We start from the raw sequence: 27,180 nt of genomic DNA on the forward strand, positions 1-27,180 counted from the left end.
TGAACTAGAACTGGAATATATTAAAAGCAATGGGAAAAAGGACAAAAAAATATACAAAGGAACTCCCATTGGGCTATCAGCTGAATTCTCAACAGAAACCCTACAAGCCAAAAGGGAATGGCACAATATATTTAAATGATGAAAAGGGAAGAAGCTATACCAAGAATACTCTACCCAGCAAGACTCTCATTCAAATTTGATGGAGAAATCAAAAGCTTTCCAGACAAGTAAAAGTTAAGAGAATTCAGCACCACCAAACCATATTTACAACAAATGCTAAAGGCAAGAAACACAAGAGAAGGAAAACACCTACAGAAAACAAACCCAAAACAATTAAGAAAACAGTAATAGGATCACACATATGGATAATTACTGTAAATGCAAATGGGTTAAATGCAACAACCAAAAGACACAGACTGGCTGGGTGGATGAAAACATGTGCATGTATGTACCTCCACTGACCATATCACTGAGCTTGACCCCCGCAAACTATGCAGTTATTTTATACTGTTAACTTAATCATGTTCCCATTATTGCCTGCAACTGTAATTATCTTTTATTTTTATTTTTTCTAACTATTGACTGTGAAAACTGATAAATACCTTTTACTACTGTGATTATGTAATTATTACTCACTTATACCATTGTGTCATAAGTGGTCAACAGAACAATAACAGAACTCTGTATCAAAGGTACAATAGGAAAAAATGTAATCATTTTTTAAAAATCCAGATAGATGCACATCAGAATTATCTTCAAATTTTAAAAAAATACAAATGCCCAGGTATTGCTTTTTTTCCTCCAGAGATCCAGATATGTGTCTAATGAGCAGTCATGTTTAAAACCAACTGGACTATCTGATGATCTTTTACCTAGTTTGCTTCACTTTTTCTATTTCATATTCAGTGCTCCCATTTCATTTAGTTTATGTTTTCCAATTTCTCCATCTCTTTTTTTTTATGTTCTTTCTCAAGTCTTTATCAGAAGGCTTTCCAATATTTATGTTTTAGAAAACTTACAAATTTTTGCCTAAAAAATTCATAACATTCTGATTCCACTTGTGTGACTTAGTATTAACAGAATGCTAGCTTTCTAATTAAAAAAAAGATATGCAACAAGCAACAAAGGTTTACTGTATAGCATAGGAAACTATAATCAATATCTTATAATAACCAATAATGGAAAATAATTTCAAAAATAATATATGTATAACTGAATCACCTTGCTGTGCACCTGAAACACTGCAGGTCAACTATACTTCAGTAATATATATATAGTGAGGGGGAAAATAAATACAGCACAAATGGACCTATGTACAAAACAGAAACAGGCTCAGAGAACAGACGTGTGTTGCCAAGTGGGCACGTGGGAGGATGACAAGGGACAGGCTAGGAGTTTGGGGTAGTAGATATAAACTATTACATTTAGAATAAACAAACAACATCCTGGTGCATAGCACAGGGAACTAGATCCAATCTCCTGAGATATACCATAATGGAAAAGAAAATGGAAATTTACATATATATATAAAAGAATGTATATATGTCTATCACTGAGTCACCTTGCTGTATAACAGAAGTTAACATGTTAAATCAACTATACTTCTACTAAAAAAAAAAAGCAAGCATAAACAAAAAAATAAAACTTAAAGGTATTCCAATACCTTAGAAAGTGCAAGCCAGCAACTTTTTTTTAAACAACAGCTAAAATAGAATCAGTTTAGTACCTTACAACCAGTTTTTAAATACAAAGAAACTATAAGGACATATAGAACAAAGGGATAAACAATGTTCAAGAAAAGTCTTCCATACATATAATATATGGGTCCCAACGTAAAATGTGCAACTATGGGTTCACAAAGTCTGAGAAACATAGCTCTAACGAGCCTTAACAGTAGCTCTGTGAAACACCAGTAGCCAATCTGTCCAAAAATAATGATTTTTTTCTTTTTTGGCCATGTCCCCACAGCATTCATGGAGGAGGCAATGGCACCCCACTCCAGTTCTCTTGCCTGGAAAATCCCATGGATGGAGGAGCCTGGTGGGCTGCCATTTATGGGGTCACACAGAGTCGGACATGACTGAAGTGACTTAGCAGCAGCAGCCACAGCATTCAGGATCCAAGTTCCCCAACCAGGTATTGAACCCATACACCCCACAGTGGAAGCAGAGTCTTAACCACTGAGCCAGGAGCAAAGTCCCCTAAAATAATGATTTCTGACCTATTAATTTACACTCAGCAGTGCCCACAGAACTGGAAATGGTCAGTTTTCATTCCAATCCCAAGAAAGGCCAATGCCAAAGAATCCTCAAACTACTGCACAATTGCACTCATTTCACATGAGAGCAAGGTAATGCTCAAGCTAGGCTTCAACAGTACACAAACCAAGAACTTCCAGATGTACAAGCTGGATTTAGAAAAGGCAGACAAACCAGAGGCAAACAAACCAAATTACCAACACCCCTGGATCATAGAAAAAGCAAGAGAATTCAGAAAAGCATCTACTTCTGCTTCATTGACCACACCAAAGCCTTTGACTGTGTGGATCACAATAAACTGTGAAAAATTCTTCAAGAGATGGGAACACCAGACCACCTTACCTGCCTCCTGAAAAACCTGTATGCAGGTCAAGAAGCAACAGTTAGAACCAGACACGGAACAACGGGCTGGTTCCAAATTGGGAAAGGAGAACGTCAAGGCTGTATGTTGTCACCCTGCTTATTTAACTTATATGCAGAGTACATCATGTGAAATGCTAGGCTGGATGAAGCACAAGCTGCAATCAAGATTGCTGTGAAAATTATCAATAACCTCAGATATGCAGATGACACCACCCTAATGGCAGAAAGTAAAGAGGAACTCAAGAGCTTTTTGATGAAGGTGAAAGAGGAGAGTGAAAAAGCTAGCTTAAAACTCAACATTCAAAAAACTAAGATCATGGCATCCAATCCCATCACTTCATAACAAATAGATGGAAGAAAAATGAAAACAGTGACAGACTTTATTTTCTTGGATTCCAAAATCACTGCAGACGGTGACTACAGCCATGAAACTAAAAGATGCCTGCTCCTTGGAAGAAAAGCTATGACAAACCCAGACGGTATATTAAAAAGCAGAGACATCACTTTGCCGACAAAGGTCCCTATAGTCAAAGCTATGGTTTTTCCAGTAGTCATGCATGGATATGAGAGTTGGACCATAAAGAAAGCTGAAGCCAAAGAATCTATGCTTTTGAACTGCAGCGCTGGAGAAGACTCTGGAGAGTCCCTTGGACTGCAAGCACATCCAACCAGTCAATCCTAAAGGCAATCAGTCCTGAATATTCATTGAAAGGACTGATGCTGAAGCTGAAACTCCAATACTTTGGCCACCTGATGCAAAGAACTGACTCACTGGAAAAGACCCTGATGCTGGCAAAGATTGAAGGTGGGAAAAGGGGACGAGAGGATGAGATGGTTGGATGGCATCACTGACTCAATGGGTATGAGTCTGAGTAAACTCCGGGAGCTGGTGACGGACAGGGAGGCCTGGTGTGCTGCGGTCCATGGGGTCGCAAAGTGTCAGACATGACTGAGCTGAACCGAGAGATGATTTGCCTACAGTGACAACCAGGAAACTTTTACACAGACTAGTAAACACATCGGTAATCATCTACAAATCTTGTATATACAGATACACTGTTGTAAATGTCTCATTTTCATCATGCTTTTCAAAAGAACTCAACATTAAAACATTTTTCACAGAAGATAGATTTTTTCTGGTCTCTCACAATGGTAACTAATGAGAAATTTTTAAATCCAGTCTACATAATACTGCAAACTATAGCATTAATAACAATGTTATTCTCTAAAATGCATTATATGGTACAATTACATAATAAAATTCTTAACTGTTAAGAAAAATCTATTTCCAGATCTTTCGCTTGGTTTACACATTTAACTATATTGAGACTTCCAGATTGCTTCAGAAGATTAAATTTTTAGTATCTAAAGAAAGCTAGGTGGCATACCCAATTCACACTGCAAATTCTTAAAGGCAAGGGACAAAATATTCACATTACTTCTAAATTGAGCAACTAACATTTTATAACTCAAGTATACAGTCATTATCAAATTACCATTTTCTGGTTTTCACAGCATTCTTATTTGAAAGTATCAGTTTGTGTTTGTCCATCCAAATACATATATAAATATAAGCTCTTGCTGACAAATTATTCTCAGCACATAACATAAAACAGCACAGTACACCCTTCAAATGTTAACTAAGTGAATATAAAATACCATTAAGAACAGAATAGGCTTCTTCAGAATGGAATGTCCTTCATCATTGGGGAAGACTACTCATCATTAAGAATAACAGTTTGAATTACTACAGAAATGCAAATCAAAATTACAATGAGGGGCTTTCCTGGTGACTCAGTGGTAAAGAATCCGCTTGCCAATGGAGACACTGGTTTGATCCCTGACCTGGGAAGATCGCACATCCCAGGGAGCAACTAACAGCATGCGCCCCAACTACTGAGCCTGTGCTCTAGAACCCAGGAGGTGCGACTACTGAGCCCACACACACCACAGCTACTGAGCCCACGCTCCTGAGAGCCTGTGCGCCACAGGAGAAGCCACTGCAGCGAAAAGCCCGTGCACAAAGTGATGAGAAGCCCCTGCTCCCCAAAACGAAAGGCCCACATATCAACAAACATCCAGCACAGCCAAAAATAAATTATTTTAAAAATATCTTGAGAAAAATGACAATAAAACACAACCATACAAAATCTATGGGATGCAGCAAAAGCAATTCTCAGAGGGAAGTTCAGAGTGATGCAAGCATTCTTCAAAAACAAAAGAAAAATCTCAAACAAGCTAACTTATCACCTAAAAAAATTAGAAAAAAAGAACAAACAAAACTCAAAGTCAGCAGAAGGAAGGAAATAACAAAGATAAGGGAGGAAATAAATACAATAGAGGTTTAAAAAATAGAAAGGGAATTCTAAGGAGCCCGTGCACTGCAACAAGAGAAGCCACGGCAGGAAGAAGCCCAGTGGTCCAGTGGTTAAGACTCTGCACTATCACTGCCAAGAGCCTGGGTTTGATCCCTGGTTGGGGAACTAAGATCCCACAATCCTCGTGGCCCAACCAAAAAAAAAAAAAAAAGAAACCAAGAGTTAATGCTTTGAAATAGTAAATAAAACTAACAAACCTCTGGTCAGGTTTACCAAGAAGAGAAGAGAGAACCCAAACAAAATAAGAAATGAAAAAAGAGAAACCTCAATCCATACCATGCTATGCTATTCTATGCTAAGTCACTTCAGTCGTGTCCGACTCTGTGTGACCCCATAGATGGCAGCCCACCAGGCACCCCTGTCCCTGGGATTCTCCAGGCAAGAACACTGGAGTGGGTTGCCATTTCCTTCTCCAATGCATGAAAGTGAAAAGTGAAAATGAAGTTGCTCCATACCATAGAAGTACAAAAAACCTTAAGAGAAATTTACAATTACATGCCAACAAATTTGACAACCTAGAAGAAACAGGCAACTTTCTAGAAACATACATCCCTCCAAAACGGACTAAGAAGAGACTATTTGAACAGACTGCTCACTAAAAGTGAAATAAAATCTGTAATTTAAAAAACAACAACAAAAAAACTCCCTACAAACAAAAGTCCAGGACCACATGACTTCACAGGCAAGTTCTACCAAACACACAAAGAATTTATATTGATCCTTCTCAAATTCCTTCAAAAGATTGAAGAGGAGACTCCCAAAGACATTCTATGAAGGTACCATCTCCCTGATAGCAAAATCCAGACAAAGATACCATGAAAAAAGAAAATTACAGGGCTTCCTTGGTGGCTCGGGGGTAAAGAATCCACCTGCCAATGCAGATGACATGGGTTTGATCCTTGATGAAGATTCCACAAGCCACTAGAGAGTAGACCCCACTTGCCATAACTAGAAAAAAATTCACACAACAACAAACACCCAATACAGCCAAAAAGTTTTTGAGGAGAAAAAATATATATATATTACAGGTCAATATCCTTGATGAATATAGACACAACACTTCACCACAAAATATTAGCAAACCGAATCCAACAACACCTGAAAAAGATGACATACCACAACCAAGTTAGGATTCATCCCGAGTTAACAAGGATGGTTCACCATATGAAAACCAGTGTAATACACCATATAAACAAATGTTGAAAACCACACAATCATTTCAATAGATACAGAGAAAACATTTGAGAAAATTTAATATCTTTTAATAAACTCTTACTGGGGCTTCCCTGGTGGCTCAGTGGTAAAGAATATACCTGCCAATAAAGGAGATCCCACATGCAGCAGAGCAACCAGGCCTATGCACCGCAACTACTGAGCCTGTCCTCTAGAGGCCAGGAGCTGCACCTACTCAGTCCAAATGCTGCAACTATTGCAGCCTCAACACCCTCTAACCCATGCTCCCCAATGAGAAGCCACTGCAATCAGAAGGCCATGAACCACAGTGAGTAGCCTCCACTCAGTGAAACCAGAGAAAAGCCCGTGCAGCAATGAAGACCCAACAAAGCCAAAAATAAAATGATTAATAAAAAAAAAAAAAAAAAAAAAACCCTCTTACCAAAGTGAGTACAGAGGGGAATATATCTCAACATAATAAAAGCTATTTCTGACAGTCAGTCAGTCAATACAAAGTTCAACGGTGAAAACCTGAAAGCATTCCCACTAAAATCTGGAAGAAGGCAAGGATGCCAGCTCTAACCACTTCTACTCAACATAGTATTGGAAGTCCAAGCCTCAGCAATCAGACAAAAGAAAGAAAGAAAAGGTATGCAAACTGGAAGGGAAGAGGTAAAGCTGTCACTATATGCATATGACATGGTACAATATATAGAAAACCCTAAGGACCTTCACACAAAAACTACTCAATCTTATAAATGAAATCAGTAAAGCAGCAGGATATAAGATTAACATTTAGAAATCAGTGGTGTAAATTTCTTCTCATTACCAATGAAATATCAGAACGGGAATGTTAAAAAAACAATACTTTTCAAAATCACACCAAAAAAATAAAATACCTAGGAATAAACCTGACCAAAAAAGTGAAAGACTTATACACTAAGAACTGTAATATTTCAATAAAGGAAATTAAAGAGAATTCAAAGAAATCAGAAGATATCCTGTGCTCTTGAACTGAGAAAATATGCATTGTTAAAACAACAATACTACCCAAAGCAATTTACAGACTGAACGCAATCCCTATCAAATTAAATTTTTTGCAGAACTAAATTATTTGGAATAAATAATCCAAAAATTCACATGGAACCATAAAAGAACCAAAATTGCCAAAGGAATCCTGAGGGAAAAAAACAAACCAGGAGACAGAACTCTCCCAGACGTCACACAACACTACAAAGTACAGTAATGCAAACAATGTGGTGTTGGTACAGACAGACATCCAGATCAATGGAGCAGAACAGACAGCCCCAAAACAAACCCACACACCTAACATTGATGAATCTTCAACCAAGGAGTCAAGAATATAAAATGGGAAAAAGACAGTCTCTTCAGCAACTGGTATTGGGAAAGTTGGAGCTGTACGTAAATCAATGAAATTGGGATACACCCTCACATCATGCACAAAAATAAACTCAAAATGGCTTAAAGACAAACATAATACATAATGCCATAAAACTTCTAGAAGGGAGCATGGGCAAAACAGTCTCGAACATAAATCGTACCAATATTTTCTTAGGTCAGTCTACCAAAGCAATAGAAATAAAAACAAAATAAACAAATGGAAACTAATGAAACTTAAAAGATTTTTCCATAGTAAATGAAATCATAAAAAAATGAAAAAACAGCCTACAGAAGGGGAGAAAATCATGTCCAACTCTTTGCAATCCATGGATTATAACCTGCCAGGCTCCCCTGTTCATGGGATTTTCCAGGCAAGAATACTGGAGTGGGTTGCCATTTCCTTCTCCAGGGGATCTTTCCAACCCAGGGATCAAACTCCTGCTTGGGAGGCAGATTCTGTACCACTGAGCTACCTGGGAAACCCAAAAACGACATAAAGGGGCAGTAAGCACATAACGTAACTATTAGAGAAATGCAAAAGAAAACTACAGTGAGGGCTTCCCCAGTGGCTCAGGGTAAAGAATCCACCAGACCATGCAGGAGACAGAGGTTGGATCCCTGATCTGGGAAGATCCTGCATGTTGAACAACTAAGCCCATTCGCCACAACTATGGAGCCTGTACTCTGGAGCCCAGGAGCAGTAACTACTGGGCTTGGAAGCTTCAACTCCTGAAGCCCTAAAGGCCATGCTCCTGAACATAAGAAGCCATCACAATGAGAAGCCCTCGACCACAACTAGAGAGTAGCCCCAGCTTTGCCCTACTAGAGAAAAGCCCAAACAGCAACAAAGACCCAGCATGGCCACAAATAAATAAATACAAATAAAGTGATTAAAAAAAACAACAATGAATATCACCTCACACTGGTCAGAATGGCCATCATTAGGGGGGAAAAGAACGGTCATCATTAAAAAGTCTATAAAGTAACAAATTCTGGAGAGGGTGTGGAGAAAATGGAAACCTCCTCAAGTGTTGGGAAGAACGTAAGTTCATGCAGCTACTATGGAAAAGAGCACAGAGGTTCCTCAAAAAATAAAAACAGAGTTACCCCAATCCAGCAATCCCAGTCCTGGGCATATACCCAGACAAAAGTATAATTCAAAAAGATACATGCAACCCTATGTTCATAGCAGTACTATTCACACAACAGCCAAGACAAGGAAACAACCGAAATGTCCAGTGACAGATGAATGGATAAAGATGATGTGATGCATATACACAATAGAATACTACTCAGCCATTAAAAAGAATGTAATAATGTCATTTGCAGCAACATAGATGGGCCTGGAGATTATCACACTAAGTGAAGTTAAGTTCGACAGACAAAAACAAATAAACAATACCACTTATATGTGGAATCTAAAATACGGCACAAATGAACTATGTACAGGCTCAAATGGCAGAAAGTGAAGAGGAACTAAAGAGCCTCTTGATGAAAGTGAAAGAAGAGAGTGAAAAAGTTGGCTTAAAGCTCAACATTCAGAAAACAAAGATCATGGCATCTGGTCCCATCACTTCACGGGAAATAGATGGGGAAACAGTGGAAACAGTGTCAGACTTTATTTTGTTGGGCTCCAAAATCACTGCAGATGGTGACTGCAGCCATGAAATTAAAAGACGCTTACTCCTTGGAAGGAAAGTTATGACCAACCTAGATAGCATATTCAAAAGCAGAGACATTACTTTGCCAGCAAAGGTCCATCTAGTCAAGGCTATGGTTTTTCCAGTAGTCATGTATGGATGTGAGAGTTGGACTATAAAGAAAGCTGAGCGCCGAAGAATTGATGCTTTTAAACTGTGGTGTTGGAGAAGACTCTTGAGAGTCCCTTGGACTGCAAGGCGATCCAACCAGTCCATCCTAAAGGAAATCAGTCCTGAGTATTCATTGGAAGGACAGATGCTGAAGCTAAAACTCCAATACTTTGGCCACCTGATGCGAAGAGCTGACTCATTGGAAAAGACCCTGATGCTAGGAAAGATTGAGGGCAGGAGAAGAAGGGGACAACAGAGGATGAGATGGCTGGATGGTATCACCGACTCGATGGACGTGAGTCTGAGTGAACTCCGGGAGTTGGTGATGGACAGGGAGGCTTGGCGTGCTGCGATTCATGGGGTCACAAAGAGTCGGACACGACTGAGCAACTGAACTGAACTGAACTGAACAGGCTCAAAGACATAGAGAACAGACCTGTCGTTGCCAAGGAGGGCGGGTAGAGGGAGCGGGAAGGACTGGGAGTTTGGGGTTAGTAGATACAAACTATATGGGCCATAGGGTTGCATAGAGTTGGACTCGACTGAAGCAACTTAGCACCCACGCACGCATGCATGCATATTACATTTAGAATGAATAAATAACAATATCCTAGTACATAGCAAGGGAACTAGATCCAATTTCCTGGGATATACCATAATGGAAAAGAATATATATATATATATAAAAAAAGAATGTGTATATGTGTATAACTGAGTCACCTTGTTGTATAGCAAAAATTAACGTAACACTATAAATTAACTATACTTCTACTAAAAAGAAAGCAGCAAGCATAAACAGGAAAAAAAGGAAAAAATAAAACAAACTCTTCTGTCTTCTGCATTGGCAAGCAGATTCTTTACCACTAGCACCACCTGGGAAGTCCTAAAATTCTTCCAATATCTCTAAAGTACAAGCAAGCAAACTTTTTTAATAGCAGTTTGAACAGAATCAACTTAGTAACTACAACTAGCTTTTAAATAAAGAAATAAAACAAAACTATAAGGACACATTGCCCAAACAGGTAAACAATGTTCAAGAAAACTCTTTCACACATATAATATATGGATTCCAATGTAAAATTAAGATCATGGCATCTGGTCCCATCACTTCACGGGAAATAGATGGGGAAACAGTGGAAACAGTGGCAGACTATTTTTTTGAGCTCCAAAATCACTGCAGATGGTGACTGAAGCCATGAAATTAAAAGATGCTTGCTCCTTCGAAGAAAAGTTATGACCAACCTAGACAGCGTATTAAAAAGCAGAGACATTACTTTGCCCACAAAGGTCCGTCTAGTCAAAGCTATTGTTTTTCGAGTAGTCATGTATGGATGTGAGAGTTAGACTATAAAGAAAGCTGAGTGCCGAAGAATTGATGCTTTTGAACTGTAGTGTTGGAGAAGACTCTTGAGAGTCCCTTGGACTGCAAAGAGATCAAACCAGTCAATCGTAAAGGAAATCAGTCCTCTATATTCATTGGAAGGACAGATGCTGAAGCTTAAACTCCAATACTTTGGCCACCTGATGCGAAGAACTGACTCACTGGAAAAGGCCCTGCTGCAGGGAAACACTTAAAGCAGGAGGAGAAGGGAATGACAGAGGATGAGATGATTGGATGGCATCCATCAAACTCGATGGACATGAGTTTGAATAAACTCCAGGAGCTGGTGATGGACATGGAGGCCTTGGTGTGCTGCAGTCCATGGGGTCGCAAAGAGCTGGACACAACTGAGCAACTGAACTGAATGTAAAATTACAGCCCCCCAAACTCTAGGACTGGGCTGCCGCAGGCCAAACTACAGGGAGAGAACACAGCCCCATCCATAAGCAGGAAATTGGACTAAAGATTTACTGAGCATGGCCCTGCCCACCGGAACAAGACCCTGTGTTCCCCACAGCCGGTCCCTCCTACGAGAAGTTTGCACAAGCCTCTTATCCTCATCCATCAAAGCACAGACAGAATGAAAACCACAATCACAGAAAACTAACCAAAATGATCACATGGCTCACAGCCTTGTCAGTCAAAGTATGAGCCACCCAAGACGAACGGGTCAAGGTGAGGAGTTCTAACAAAACGTGGTCCACCGGAGAAAAAAATGGCAAACCACTTCAGCATCATTGTCTTGAGAACCCCATGAAAAGTATGAAAAGGCAAAAAGATATGACACTGAAAGATGAACCCTCCAGCAGGTGAGCACGTGTCCAATATGCTACTGGAGAAGAACAGAGAAATAGCTCCAGAAGGAATGAGGAAGTTGAACCAAAGCGGAAACGACGCCCAGTTGTGGATGTGTCTGGTGGTGAGAAAAAAAGTTCAATGCTATGAAGAGCAATTACTGCATAGGAACCTGGAATGTCAGGCCCATGAATCAAGGTAAATTGAAGTGGTCAAACGGGATGGCAAGAGTAAACATCGACATTTTAGTAATCAGTGAACTAAAATGGATGGGAATGGGTGGATTTAATTCAGATGACCATTATAACCTGCCGTAAGCAAGAATCCCTTAGAAGAAATGGAGTAGTCCTCATAGTCAACAAAAGAGTCCAAAATGCAGTACTTGGGTGCAATCTCAAGAATGACAGAAAGATCTCTGTTCATTTCCAAGGCAAACCATTCAATATCACAGTAATCCAAGTCTATGCCCCAACCACTAACGCCAATGAAGCTGAAGTTGAACGGTTCTATGATGACCTACAAGACCTTCTAGAACTAACACCCAAAAAAAGATGTCCTTTTCATCATAGGGGACTGGAATGCAAAAGTAGGAAGTCAAGAGATACCTGGAGTAAAAGGCAAGTTTGACCTTGGAGCACAAAATGAAGCAGGGCAAAAGCTAACAGAGTTTTGCCAAGAGAACACACTGTTCACAGCAAACACCCTCTTCCAACAACACCATATGTCTACATATGGACATCACCAGATGGTCAATAAAGAAATCAGACTGATTATATTCTTTGCAGCTGAAAATGGAGAAGCTCTATACAGTCAGCAAAATCAAGACGTGGAGCTGACTGTGGCTCAGACCATGAGCTCCTTAATGCAAAATTCAGGCTCAAATAGAAGACAGTAGGGAAAATCACTAGGCCATTCAAGTATGACCTAAATCAAATCCCTTAGGATTATACAGTCAGATCAGATCAAATCAGATCAGTCGCTCAGTCATGTCCGACTCTTTGCAACCCCATGAAATTGCAGCACGCCAGGCCTCCCTGTCCATCACTAACTCCCGGAGTTCACTGAGAGTAGAAGTTACAAATAGATTCCAGGGATTAATCTGACACAGAGTGCTTGAAGAACTATGGAGGAGGTTCCTAACATTGTATAGGAGGTGGTGACTAAAACCATCCCCAAGAAAAAAAAATGAAGCAAGACAAAATGGTTGTCTGAGGAGGCCTTACAAACAGCTGAGAAAAGAAGAGAAGCAAAAGACAAAGGAGAAAAGGAAAAATATACCAAACTGCATGCAGAGTTCCAAAGAATAGCAAGGAAAGATAAGAAAACCTTTTTAAGTGAACAATGCAAAGAAATAAAGGAAAATAAGAGACTGGGAAAGACTTGAGATCTCCTCAAGAAAATTAGAGATACCAAGGGAAAATTTCATGCAAAGATGGACAGAAATGGTGTAGATAAAACAGAAGCAGAAGATATTAAGAAAAGGTGGCAAGAATATAGAGCTATACAAAAAGTTATTAATGACCCTGATAACCAAGATGGTGTAATCACCCACCTAGAGCCAGACATCCTGGAGAATGAAGTCAAGTGGGCCACAGGAAGCATTACTACTAACAAAGCTGGTGGAGGTGATGAAATTCCAGCTGAGCTATTTCAAATCCTAAAAGATGATGCTGTGAAAGTGCTCCACTCGATATGCCAGCAGATTTGGAAAATTCAGCAGTGGCCACAGGACTGGAAAAGGTCAGTTTTCATTCCAATCCCAAAAAGGGGAATGCCAAGGAATGTTCAAACTACCACACAATCGCACTCATTTCACATGCTAGCAAAGTAATGCTCCAAATTCTCCAAGCGAGGCTTCAACAGTACATGAATGAAGAACTTCCAGATGTACAAGCCAGATTTAGAAAAGGCATCAAATTGCCAACATACACTGGATCATAGAGAAAGCAAGGGAATTCCAGAAAAACATGTACTTCTGTCTCACTGACACCGCTAAAACCTTTGACTGTGTGAATCACAACAAACCATGCTTCTGCTGCTGTTGCTAAGTCGCTTCAGTCGTGTCCAACTCTGTGCAACCCCATAGATGGCAGCCCACCAGGCTCCCCTGTTTCAGGGATTCTCAAGGCAAGAACACTGGAGTGGGTTGTCAGTTCCTTCTCTACAACAAACCATGGAAAATTCTTAAAGAGATGCAAATGCCAGTCAGTCCACCTTACCTGCCTCCTGAGAAACCTGCATGCAGGTCAAGAAGCAACACTTAGAACCAGACATGGAACAAAGACTGGTTCCAAATTGGGAAAGGAGTACATCAAGGCTGTATATTATCACCCTGTTTATTTAACTTACATGCAGAGTACATCACGCGAAATGTCGGGCTAGATAAAGCACAAGCTGCAATAACCTCAGGTACACAGATGATACCACCCCAATGGCAGAAAGCAAAGAGGAACTGAAGAGCCTCTTGATGAGAGTCAAAGAGGAGAGTGAAAAAGCTGGCTTAAATTTCAACATTCAAAAAACTAAGATCATGGCATCTGGTCCCATCAGTCTCATCACTTCATGGCAAATAGATGGGGAAAAAGTATAAACAGTGACAGATTTTATTTTCCTGGGCTCCTGATGTCTGCTGACAGTGACTGCAGCCATGAAATTAAAAGACGCTTGCTCCTTGGAAGAAAAGTTATGACAAACCTAGACAGCTTATTTAAAAGCATAAACATTACTTTGCTGACAAAGGTTCATATAGTCAAACCTATGGCTTTTCAAGTATTTATGTATGGATGTGAGAGTTGGACCGTAAAGAAGGCTGAGCACTGAAGAATTGATGCTTTTGAACTGTGGTGTTGGAGAACAGTCTTGAGAGTCCTTTGGATGGCAAGGAGATCAAACCAGTCAATCCTAAAGAAAATCAATCCTGAATATTCATTGGAAGCACTGATACTGAAGCTGAAGCTCTAATACTTTGACCACCTGATGGGAAGAGCTGACTCACTGGAAAAGACCCTGATGCTGGGAAAGACTGAAGGCAAGAGGAGAAGACTATAAGATTGTACCTAACATTACTAACTAAACCGATAATTGCTAGAAATAATTATGATCCTGCTACGCCATGATGATACCACATAAGTTCTTCTGCCACTTTAAAGTCAAATTCCCTTCAAACAACAACTCAGAACCACAAAGCCCACATGCCGCAACTTAAGACTGAAGATTCCTCATGCCACAACTAAGACCCGACATAGCCAAATAAATAAGTAAATAAAAAAAGATATGTTTTAAAAACTACAACGAGGTATCACCTCACACTAGTCTGAACAGCCATCATCAAAAAATCCATAAAGTATAAATGCTGGTGAGGGTATGGAGAAAAGGGAAATCTTCTACATTGTTGGTAGAAATGTAAATTGGTACAGCTACTATGGAATATGGAGGTTGCTGAAAAACCTAGAAATAGAGCTAGAAAAACCTAGAAATAGAAACATGAGCCAGCAATCCCACTCCTGGATATATAACCAGAGAAAACCGTAATTCAAAAGGATGCCCACACTGCGATGCGGCACTATTTACAATAGCCAGGACATGGAAGCAACCTCAACATTCATCAACAGAGGAATAAAGATGTGGTACAAGTATACAACAAAACATAACTCAGTAATAAAAAGGACTAAAATAATGCCATTTACAGCAACATGAATGGACTTAGAGACTGGCATACGGAGTGAAGTAAGTCAGTATGAGAAAGATAAGGATAACATAGCTTATATGCGGAATCTAGAAAAATGTTACAGATGAACTTATCTGCAAAGCAGAAACAGAGTCACAAATGACAGATGTGGAAAACAAACTTACGGTTACCAAGGAGGAAAGGGGAAGGTGGGATGAAATGGGAGACTGGGATTGACATATATACTATATGACATATTACTATACATAATATAGGTAACTAATGAGAACCTACTGTATCGCACAGGGAACTCTACTCAATGCTCTGTGGTGACCTAAATGGAAAGAAAACCTAAAAAAGGGTGGCCATATGCATACACATAACTGATTTATCTTGCTGTACAACAGAAACTAACATAACATTGTAAAGAAACAATTAAATTTTTTCAACTAAAAAAAAATCAGAGTTTGGATAGGATCAAAAATCCATTCTAAAAATATGATTTAAGATTTTAAAAATACTGTACACACAAGTAGCAAATACTATTTAAGTACTCACTAAATAGTTACTTTAATTTTTTCTTGTTTTCTTAAGTTTTTATAATATAGATTGCTACTATAATAAAATATAATAAGAAAAAACTGTAACAATTATTTTAATAAAGAAAAATCAAACAGAGCACCATTCAATTAAATAATAAAATGATGGGACTTTCCCCTGGTGGTCCAGTAGTTAAGAACCCACCAAGCAATGCAGGGGATGCAGGTTTGATCCCTGGTCAGGAAACTAAGAGGCTTTGTGGTGGCTCAAGCAGGAAAAGAATCTGCCTGCAATGCAGGAAACCCAGGTTCAATCCCTGGGTTGAGAAGATCCTCTGGAGAAGGGAATGGATCCCCATTCCAGTATTCTTGCCTGGAGAACTCCATCGACAGAGGAGCCTAGCAGGCTACAGTTCATGCGTGGCAGAGTCCGACACAACTGAGCAACTACCACACACACACAGACAGGAAACTAAGATTCCACATGCTGCAGAGCAACTAAGCCCGACAGTCACAACTACGGAGCCCACCAGCCCCAACTAGAGAGCCTGTGCGCTGCAACAGAAGATCCCACATGACGCAACAGGGGCCCCACGCGCCAGGTACCACAACCAAGACCTGACGCAACCAACAAATAAACATTTTTTGAAAATTTAATGAAACGATGACTTTTCTTTTTAGTAAGTACCTTTTCTTGAAAGACAACAGCAGTTTCCAGCCCGGGCATGATGTCCAGTAGGAGTCTGCAAGCTGCAGTGTTTAAAGGGGGCTCTCGGCTTGTCATCACATATGCATTCACCAGCTGTAAAGAAGAGTGATACTTTTCATCTGAAATTCAACCCAATCAAATTAATGAAGTCTAGTAAATCCATACCATATTCCCATAGCTTGCCTACAGAATATTAAAGAAGACTGTAAGACTATACCTAACATTACTAACTAAACCTATAATTACTGGAAATATGATCCTGCTATGCCATGATACCATACAAGTTCTTCTGTCACTTTAAAGTCATATTCCCTTCAAACAACAACTCAGCAACCACAGAAATTAAAACTCAAGAGTTATCACAAAAAAATCACCTCCCATGCTTATACTTTTTTAGAAAGACAAAACAGGGCAAAACAAGCCTCCCCTCACCCCTCCCTGATTCTTGACAATGATTAATGACAAAACTTTGAGTTTTATATTTTATATATATATATTTTTATTTTATTTTATATATTAATAATGCTTTCTTTTTGGCACTCATCAGATAAAAAAACACTGGATCTCTAAGTGTCACCGTGTTCTGTTACTGGATATACAATAGTGATAAGACACAGTCCCATCACCAAAAGCTTCAGAATCCAAAAAAGGTGACAGCTGGGAAAAACAAGTATCATAAGTACAGGATGCCACAGAAGCCTGGAGGAGATCATAAAGCTTGCAAAGGAATCAGTAAAGGCTGCAGAGAGGAAGGGGTTCCAGCAAGAACATGAAGGACAAGGAGGAACAGCTAATGAGGGGTGAAAAGGAAAGGAGGCAAAGGGCAAGAACTAAAAATTGAAAGAACAAAGGCCATGACAAACAGGTTTATAAACCAAAATAAGAAATTTAAAGTTCATCGTGAGAACAATGGGAAACCACTAATGCATTTTAAGCAAGACAGTGAGTGCCATGATCACTTTTTGCATTTGATAAAGAATGGGTTGGAGGAAGACAAGATAAGAAGAGAAACCAATTAAGAGGCTATTGCAGTACCAACAGAGATATGGTGGTGGTTAGCCTAAGGTCTGGGAACAAGGGCAGAAAGAAGTCGAGGAATTTGTGAAGGCTAAGGGGTAGGGATCCATAAGAGCTGTTAACTTCACTGAATAAGAGAGCTTAGAGGAATAAAGGGGGCTTTCCCGGTGGCGCCAGTGGTAAACAATCAGGAGATGCCAATGCAGGAGACTCAAAAGATGCAGGTTCGATTTCTGGGTCGGGAAAATCCCCTGGAGGAGGAAATGGTAACCTGCTCCAGTATTCTTGCTGGGAAAAATCCCATGGACAGAAGAGCCCAGTGGGCTACAGTCCATGGGGTCACAAAGATGAGTCAGACATGACTGAGCATGCACACACGCTAGAGGAATAAAGGAACTTCTAGCTGGTTAGGAAAGGACACCATTACTGAGCTAGAGAATAAGAGAAACCGACTACGGGGCAAGCAATTAGACATGCAGAACTCAAGGTGCCTTTGGGAAATATCCATGTGGGGATTAGAAGGCAAGCTGGAAGTGACGTGAAGCAGAGGAGAGCTACCAGTGAAAGAGAAGTAAAACTGAGAATTAAGATAGATAGTAACTACTGAGCCCTCATGTGCCAGGTTCTACACCAAGCACTTTTCAGACTTAATTTCATTCAAGGATTACAAAAATATTTTAAGGTTAATCACTACCATCCCCATTTTATAGATTAGAGAAATAAAGCTTAGAGAGGCTTAAGCTGCCCACAGATCAAAATGTCAAAGAAAAGTAGAGCTGCATTTAAACCCCAAACATGGACCCCAAAGCCCATGCTCTCAAGTATCATGCTATTTGCCTCCAAAAACAAACGTAATTATTACTATGAATTATTACTATGTTTAGGAGCTGTAATACATACTTTTCCCCCTCATTTACTCAACAGACCTGAGTGAAATACCTCAGGTTATTTGACTTCCTTTCCTTCCTTTCCTCCCTCCACATGTCCAGTGCACAGCATGCACACACACAGTGTGCACACCCAGTGTCAGTGCAGAAGCATGCTGCACACACCACTCTTAATTTTTCCATTCAGGAATCCAAGAGAACTTCTATATTTCCAAATTCAAAATCATCTCACTCCAGTATGAGCATAGATGCCTTGAGAACCCTCATCAATATGCAACTGAACACCAAAGAGAAAATACCCTGGCCACAGCCAGGACTTTGGTAATGAAGAAGTCCATAATTAATCTTATTTTAGTCTGGTATTGAACCAATACCAGTCTTATTTTAGTCTGGTATTGAACCAATACCAGATTAAAAAATCTATGCACTCTATTCCCAACTTTGTCAAGACCTCAGGAGAAAGTAGACAATTTACAGAAAAATAAAGGTAAAGCATCTGTTGATGATAATCTCTGGAGAAAAGTAAGAAGGAAACCTACTGCATTCATGAAATCATCATTCTTGAAGAGTATTCTCAGCAAATGGCCCAGCATACACTCTGGATCAGCTCGACCTGCCGAAAGAAGAGGGGAGGAGCAAAGGAATGAGTAAGTCATCCCAGTTAAGCAACTCAGACCTCTGGAAAGGAACAAGGGTGGTTTTAAGTACCATTAAAAGGCCAGCAAAAATTAACAGAAATGAAGAAAAGATTCTCTTGATGAACTAGATCTCATAAGAAGCATTCTTTAAAACTAAAAATGACAAAAACTTCAAACACTGCTTTCTAACCTTCCCATCTCCCAGTATACTGTCTACACATCAAGGCCAAATTAAACAAATGAGCACAAGACCCAGACTAGCGTCACTCAGAGTATACAAGGTCTATGGAAGAATCATAAAGGATCCTAAGAGAATGTAAACACCTGACCTCCCAAAGAGAAAAAGGAAGGAAGCATAGCTTCTCTTGATGGGTGGCCTGGAGTGAAAACAGGCTCCAAGCCCAGTCTCTCAGCTATAATGCCAACAGCAGCAGCAGTACGTCCTCAAACCTGTAACAACAGGCCAGGTTTGAGGGCGAGGGGAGTCCCACCAAGCAATCACCTAATGCTAAAGATAAAGTGAACTTGGTCATCTTAACTTCTGAGCTCCTAGAAATACAAAGGAGGCCAGAAATCTAGGATTTACTCAATACACAGCCTAAAAATGAAAGAATTTGCTAATCGTTGGGAAAATTATTGGTTTGCTTTTAAAACAGGTATCATCTATTTTATTTAATTTTCCTTTTAGAGTGGCAAGTTTAGTCAAAGGATAGAGTTTCAGATGAAGATATAAATTGCCGATAAAAAGTTTTTACCAACCTGTAATTAATACCCCAAAGTACTTCACAGAACAGAAGTTAGAGAATGGCATCAGAAAAACAAATGTGGACCTCAGATTACCTAACTTTCTGTTTATAAATGATGAAACTAAGACCCTTATTCTTTTTTAAAGAAATTATGCCTAGTGACAAATAATGTTTTAATATAAGAGACAGAGGAAATAAATTGTCTTTAAATCTCTACTGAAAAAAGGCATTCTTCTCTCCCTTCTTCCTTGTTACCATTTCATCCTTTCCAAGGCAATGTCACTAAGCATGATCATCTCTTTTAATTCTTTTCACAATCCCATGAATTACTTGATTTTCACTCTCCCACTTTTTCTTGCTCTTACTGCCTTACTGAAGATGTGAGTTCATTAAGCAAATAGTTCTCAAAATCACAAGTGGGGATATCTAGGACAAGAGCAGCAGGTAACATCACATAATAACTAGACACTCAATCTGAAATGCCTAGCTCACTTACATTTGGGAATAAAAGTCTAAGAAACAGAAGTATAACACTGGTACATTCAGGTGGATATACAATGTTCTTATTTTTATTAAGTTCCACTCATTCTCACTGTCTCTCCACTTACAAGATCTGTCTCTTCTCTCCAAAAAGAACTGCTTCTGGTTTTATAAAGAGAAAATTTATATGCTGCGTGGACCCATATGACTTAAGTTGTGCCCCCTGGTAATCTACCTTCGGATATAAAATGGCAGTCTCGAGTCCCACATAGTTCTGTACTGTAGCAAATTCCATGCCAAACCAGGCTAGGTCTTCATGGCTCACTGACCCAAAGAAAATCACGTTAACCTGAGGTAGCATATTTTAGCTACTGGAACATTAAAGTAGACACCAAGAAGTCCATTTATTATTCAAGGTTCCAAGTATCAATTTCATAACTAAAAGGCATTAAATGCATTCTCAACCACATTTCCCCATTAGTAAAAGGATAATTATTGTTGTTAGAAAGATGAAGGCACACAGAGTATAACATCTTCTGGTTCCAAAGTCAAAAAGAGAGAACATTTTTCTTCCTTTTAAATCTTTGTAATCATTTCAACTAATAAGGTATATCTATATAATCTAATTCCTTTAAGTACTTGATAAATATTAAAAATATTTCCATTTTTCCAGGAATGTATTTTTCCTTGCTGCCCCCATCTTGAGCAATATTTTAAGAAATTCTATTTCAACTGAAAAATAGTCCTTATAGTAAGCAGTTTTCTTTTGTAAGAAAATTAGAGCCAGAATTAAGAAAACACAGATCTCACCAGGATGCCGATCATCAAATGGGTCTGGATCCCCCTTACGATATTCTTCAGTTTCTTTTTCAATCAATTCAGACATCCTAATACAAAGGGAAGACAAGGTCAATGCTAAACAAGCATACGAAAAAAAAAGATGTACCACCACCTACAATAGTCAACGCAACCGTCAAGGTACAAAATAAAAGCAAAAAATTAGAAAGAGGGTGTTGTCCTGACAAACATAAAGATCTAACCAACCATCTCATAAAACAATTTCCACTCCCAAATTCATTCTTCTCTCCAACTCTCCTGTCTCAAAAAACAGCACTACTATCCCCTCAGAAGCCAAAAGCCCAGGAGACATCCTTAAATCCTTCCTTTTTCTCCCTTTCCCCATTGCAGTACTTCTTATTAGCTCTACCTAACAAAATATCTCCTGACTTCAATCATTTCTTTAAGTCTTGACCAGAAATGTCCAGACCATACTATTTTGGACTCTCTACTCTCAAAACAGCAGACTTCAGACCTTTCTACTGTTTTTGACTTTTTTCAAATTACCTACCCTCTCTGTGCCTAACCTGTAATATGAGGATAACAGTGTGTATCTTAGAGTTTCCCTGAGGTTAAACTTGATATATATGCACTCTGCTTAGAACAGAGCTTGACATCAGAACTACTTAGGTGTTGTTCCTATGAAAACTGGGAATCAAAAACAAAGGGAGGGTTCATGAGGGAGGGGACATATGTATACTTATGGCTGATTCATGTGCATATATGGCAAAAAACAACACAATATTGTAAAGCAATTATCCTCCAATTAAAAATAAACAAATTAGGGGGAAAAAAAGAACAAATGGGGCTCCTTCAATGGCTTAGTGGTAAAGGATTCACCTGCGAATGCAGGAGACATGGGTTCATCCCTGATCCAGGAAGAACCCACAAGGTCCCCGAAGACTTGGAGCAACTGTGTAAGTCCATGCGCCACAATTATTGAGCCTGGGAGCTGCAATTACCGAGCCCATGCGCCCTAGAGCTGGTGCAACCCAAGCGAAGCTCACACGCTGCAATGAAGACCCAGCACAGCCAGAAATAAATAAATAAAATTATTATTTAAAAAAAATAGAAAACCAGTCAATCTAAGGCAAATACTGATGTGATGCAGCAGGAGGGAGCCTTCTGGAGGTAGTTCTCAAGTTCTATAACTTGATCTAGGTGGTGGTTTTACAAGTAAAGATTCTATCAGAGCATTATACAACACACAGTCATAGCTTGGCATCTGTAAGGAATTGGTTCCAGGACCTCCCAGGGACACTAAAATCCTCTGTCAAGTCCTTTACATAAAAATGGCCGAGTACAGTTGGCCCTCCACATTCACAGATTCAAGCAACCATGGGTCAACTATAAATTACTGCACTGGTCAAAATGCTCATTCAGGTTTTTCTGTAACCTCTTACAGAAAATACTGTAGGAAATAACCAGTGAACTAACAGACCCACAGTCTGGAGGACGGTAGGCATTCTGCCCCATCTAAAATATACTTTTAACTCATCCTACTGCATCTTTAAATTCTCAGTCTAGCCTTGAAGATACTTTTTACGATCTTTGCTCCATGTAATTTTAGCTTCCATTCCTAACATATATTCACCCTGCACTCTGGTGGAGCCCATTTCCTCCCTGCCACAGAAACATGCCGTTCATTCTCCCCTAGATAGATACCCTTTTCAGGCACATTTTCACTTTTCCTAGAAAACCTTGTCTTCTTTGCTTTTCATCAATATATATTCTAACAACTTTCAAGCCCCTGTTCCAAGGAACCTTACCACATACTATATTGGAAGGCCCACTGGATTTGGAGTGAAAACCCAGTACCCTAATCTTAGCTTTCTACTGCCTGGCTATACAGGCAGTCTTTTTCAAGTAGCTCAGAGGATGGCTACCTTTTAACAATGTGGCTGTCAGTGATAGTTTTACTAACAAATGAGGAAGCTGTCCTGATAAACAAAAGGTCCTCAAACACTTGAGTGAATAGAAGAAACAGGCTTATTCAAATTCTTTCCATTTTTCTAAGCCCTGGAATATTCACAAACCATCTGCCCGATCTAGCACTTTATTACCTACTATTCTGTAACACTACCCACTTTTTTTTAGATCCATTTAGTTGCCTCCCAGATAGTTACCTTCTTGAACATAGGGTTCTGCTGAATAGCACAGTATAATGACAAAGTTCAGGGTCAAATATGATAAATAATATGAAATAATCCTGAAAATACAGTAACTTGTTTTTGGCCTCACCACACAGCATGCAGGATCTTAGTTCCCCAACCAGGTATTGAACCTGGGCCCTTGGCAGTGGAAGTGCTGAGTCCTAACTACTGGATCACCAGGGAATCCCCAAAAATAAAACATTAAAAAACATTTTTTGAGAAATTTAGTGAGTCTACCATGAACAGTACCATTTATCACTCTCTCCTCCTTTCAAAATTACATCAATCAATAATCCACATGTTAAATGCACAATATTTAAGATTCTTTAATTCATATGGCTACATTTCAAGTAGCTTGTGATTAGTAATTCTTCATCTCCAATGCCTCTACAAATGCAAATCCACTTTCCACCAGTCAGCAAAAATCCTTTCCCTAAAATAAAAAACTGTACTTTCACATGTTTCGCATCAAGAGCAGTTATGAACAAAGCATTTATCCCTGTTTAACCTTTCATAAGACCATAGTTCTCTTTATCCCTAGAGAATAGATCATTGCATAAACAAAATTTTTTTTCTGTTATATCAAAGATTAGATATTAAACAGCCTGTTGTTTCAAAGACTTCCTGTTAACAAAAATCACGGGTATCCCTCCCTAGTCTATTTTTCACTCTCTCTCCTCAACACAGTCATTCAATAAAATTATGTACCACACAGTTCACTATGTACCAGGCAAAGGGCAAGTCTTCACTGTCTGAAGAGACACGAGGAGACACCAATAAAAATGGGAAGTACTTGCCCTCAGAAAACTTAGAGTTTAGTAAGGAGACACATGTAAAATGATAATTACAGTACAAGTGGTAATTAAAATGAGAGAAAGATTTTTTAATCAAAATATAGTTATTTACAATGTTAATTACCACTGTACAGCAAAGTGATTCAGTTATACATATTCGTACATGTATTCCATTTTTAAATATCCTTTTCCATTATGGTTTATCATGATATTGAATATAATTCTCTGTGCTACAGTAAGACCTTTTTGTTTATCTATTCTATATATAAAAGACTAGATTTGCTAACCCCAACCTCCCATTCCACCCCTCTCCCAACTCCCTCCCCTCCCCTCAGCAACCACCAGTCTGTTTTTCTATGTCCATGATTCCATTTCTGCTTCATAGACAGGTTCATTGGGTCATATTGTGTCATATTTAAGAATTCATGTATAAGTGGTATCATATGGTATTTACAGACATGATTCTTGAACTGCTTCCTGAAAAGACTAGAGCTTGCCAGGCAGATATACCAAAGAAAGGTTTTTCAAGCCAAAGAAACAGCAAATATAAAGGCAAACAGACACTGGAAAACATGGTACTATTCCTCACTAAAAAAGAACAACACTATGAGGCAGAAAAAGGAAGTAGGGGCCAAATTATAAACAGCATCATAAGCCACTCTAAAGTTTACATTTCATTTTGTAGGAAAAGAGAGCCAGAAAAGAATTACAAGTTGAGGTATGACAATCAGATTTGTGTGTGAAAAAGATAAATCTTTCAGCAAAGAGGATGTTGTATTAGAAGAGGGTAAACTGGAGACAGGGATAATGCACGCTGCCTAATAAGTCAGCCAAGATATGATCAATACCTAATGAAGAGACAGGGAAGGGGAACAAGAGGAAGCAGAAATCCTCAGGGCTTGGTGACTAGGTTGTGCTAGGAAAGGAATACACTAGGGAGGATGGTTTTCAGATTTTAGTTTAATGCCAGTCCAGGTTCAATGCACGATGCTGGATGCTTGGGGCTGGTGCACTGGGACGACCCAGAGGGATGGTATGGGGAGGGAGGAGGGAAGAGGGTTCAGGATAAATTTTAAGAAAAATTATTAAAAGTAAAAAATAAAAATAAAAAAAATAAATAAAATGCCAAAAAAAAGAAAAAAAGAAAAAAAAAAAAAAACCATTTGCACCAAGGCAGGGAGTACAAAAGTACATGCTGTGAATGAAGACGGAGGCAGGATGATGACAAGAAGCTCTATTTTGGACACAGTGTGTTTCAAGTGTCTGTGGAACAACCAGGAAAGGATGTATACACCAGTAGCTGAGAAATGGGTCTAAAATTTTTATAAAGAGGAGCCTGAGGTAGAAAAAGAGACTGAGAATAATTTTTTAAATCATGGACAGAGGTGAAACTAGGTAAAATATCTAGCGTGAAGAGAGAAAAGAACCACCAACAAAACTCTGGAGCTAAAACACTGGCAGGAGAAGAACCTACGAAAGAGCATGACAACAAAAGAGCCTGAGAGGAAAAGGAAGCAATTTTAAAAGCCTCAAGACAGAGACATAAAGACTAGTTCTGACAGGGAAAAAAAATGTATTAAGAATTCACAAAATGATAATGTTCTACACTATTCTCCAATGTTTCTTTTTTGGCCACGTTGCACAGCTTGCAGGATCTCAGTTCACCAATTAGGTGCTGAGCCTGTGCCCCTGGCAGTGAAAGCCCTGAATAATAACCACTGGACCACCTGGAAATCCCCAAATTTCCTTTAAAAGAAAAAACACTTAATTGGTCATACCTGGTAAGGATGGGTACCATGTCCTGCCCACTGCCATGTTCCTTTTCCCACTGCTCCAACAGGGTAGTGAGCTCAGCTTTGGAGTCCACATGGACCGCTACTGTAGTCATGGCTTGACCTGGGAAGAAGCAAAACACAAACACACAAATTAACACAGGCAAATAAACCTGACAGACTTTCTACAAAAGGGAAAGTGAGGGAGGGAAAAAAAGGATGAACAAACAAGGAAGTTAAAAGTATGCAAAATTTAACCCTTGGATAATTTTATTTGTGGTACAGTGCAAAATCTGGGACTGGGGACCTGGATACTCATAAAGGTCTGACAAACAAGTCTGTTCACCTTTCTCAAGCTGTTTGCTAGACTTTGGGAACTGGATCAAAATCATGATTTTTAACCTTTCTATGAGCAGGAATTCCTAAGAATCAGGCAAAACCTATGGTTTCTCTCTCCTCTCAGAAACACACATACATGTATCCCTGCTTTTCAGAAGTTCACTTTATGCCACATCATTTTTATGGCATCACTGACTCAATGGACACGAGTCTGAGCAAACTCCTGGAGACAGTGAAGGACAGGGAAGCCTGGCATGCTGCAGTTTTCTCAGCTCAGAGAGTCAAACACGGCTTAGCAACTGAACAATTTTTATGAAAGACCTATATTAGTATGTTTTGCTAACCCAAAGAAATCTGAAGAGGATATTGTGTTGGTTTCGCAGCAAGCCATTCTCACTGCTGCAACTCCAAGCAGAGAAAGGCGCCACCAAGCTCCTTTCATACGAACTACACTCAGCAATAAGCTACTACAGCTCTGAACTGTGCCTACGAGCATCTGGGCTTTATCTCAATCTTTGTGCATCCGTTAGCAAGACGTGTCCTAAGGCAACTGCTTCACTTTATGTCATTTCAGTTCATGAAAGGTCTCACAGGGACACTCTACAATCTGTATCTGTACATTATTATGTACAATAATCCCAAATCTAGATCTGAGGTCCAAATCTGTGAAGCTGCTCTTTTTTTTAAGACACAAAATATAGCAAATACTCCCAGAAAGACTGTGTTCTTGTAAGTCTTCAGGGGAAAATTCTATGAAAGATAAGTAACACATTCCTGTTAATTCTTAACAAAAGATCAAGAAATGAAGTGGTTATCATTACCAACATGAAAGCTGGGAAGGAATATTATAAACTAATTTGTTCTTCAGGCTTCCTAATCTATCTCACAGCTCCTGGAAGGAGGATAACAGGCTGGAGAAAGGCAGAAAAAGTTGCTGAGCTGAGTGATGAGCCCAGGGGTGCAGGGCAGGGAGGTGAGACAGGCTCTGGAGCAGCCATATGAGACATCGACTTGGGGAAGAGAGGTTTACAAGTGATTCCAG

At 39.3% G+C, this 27,180-nt stretch overlaps 1 protein-coding gene across 3 annotated transcripts in view; it reads right to left on the bottom strand.

Moving 5' to 3' along the window:
• The window catches only part of DCAF1 (DDB1 and CUL4 associated factor 1), an 88,719-nt gene that overhangs the window by 54,118 nt on the left and 7,421 nt on the right, over positions 1 to 27,180 (bottom strand). For all 3 annotated transcript variants that reach the window (XR_003507835.1, XM_027523414.1, XM_027523415.1), the window contains 4 exons: positions 25,806 to 25,923; positions 21,054 to 21,130; positions 18,919 to 18,992; positions 16,455 to 16,568 (listed from right to left, as the gene is read on the bottom strand). Coding sequence is in view for 2 of the 3 variants with exons in the window: in XM_027523414.1 (XP_027379215.1) it covers positions 16,455 to 16,568; positions 18,919 to 18,992; positions 21,054 to 21,130; positions 25,806 to 25,915 (375 nt within the window). In the remaining variant the exon portion in view is untranslated. The remainder of the gene's footprint in view (positions 1 to 16,454; positions 16,569 to 18,918; positions 18,993 to 21,053; positions 21,131 to 25,805; positions 25,924 to 27,180) is intronic.

This window comes from Bos indicus x Bos taurus, chromosome 22, assembly GCF_003369695.1.
Source record: "Bos indicus x Bos taurus breed Angus x Brahman F1 hybrid chromosome 22, Bos_hybrid_MaternalHap_v2.0, whole genome shotgun sequence".
Taxonomy (NCBI): domain Eukaryota; kingdom Metazoa; phylum Chordata; class Mammalia; order Artiodactyla; family Bovidae; genus Bos; species Bos indicus x Bos taurus.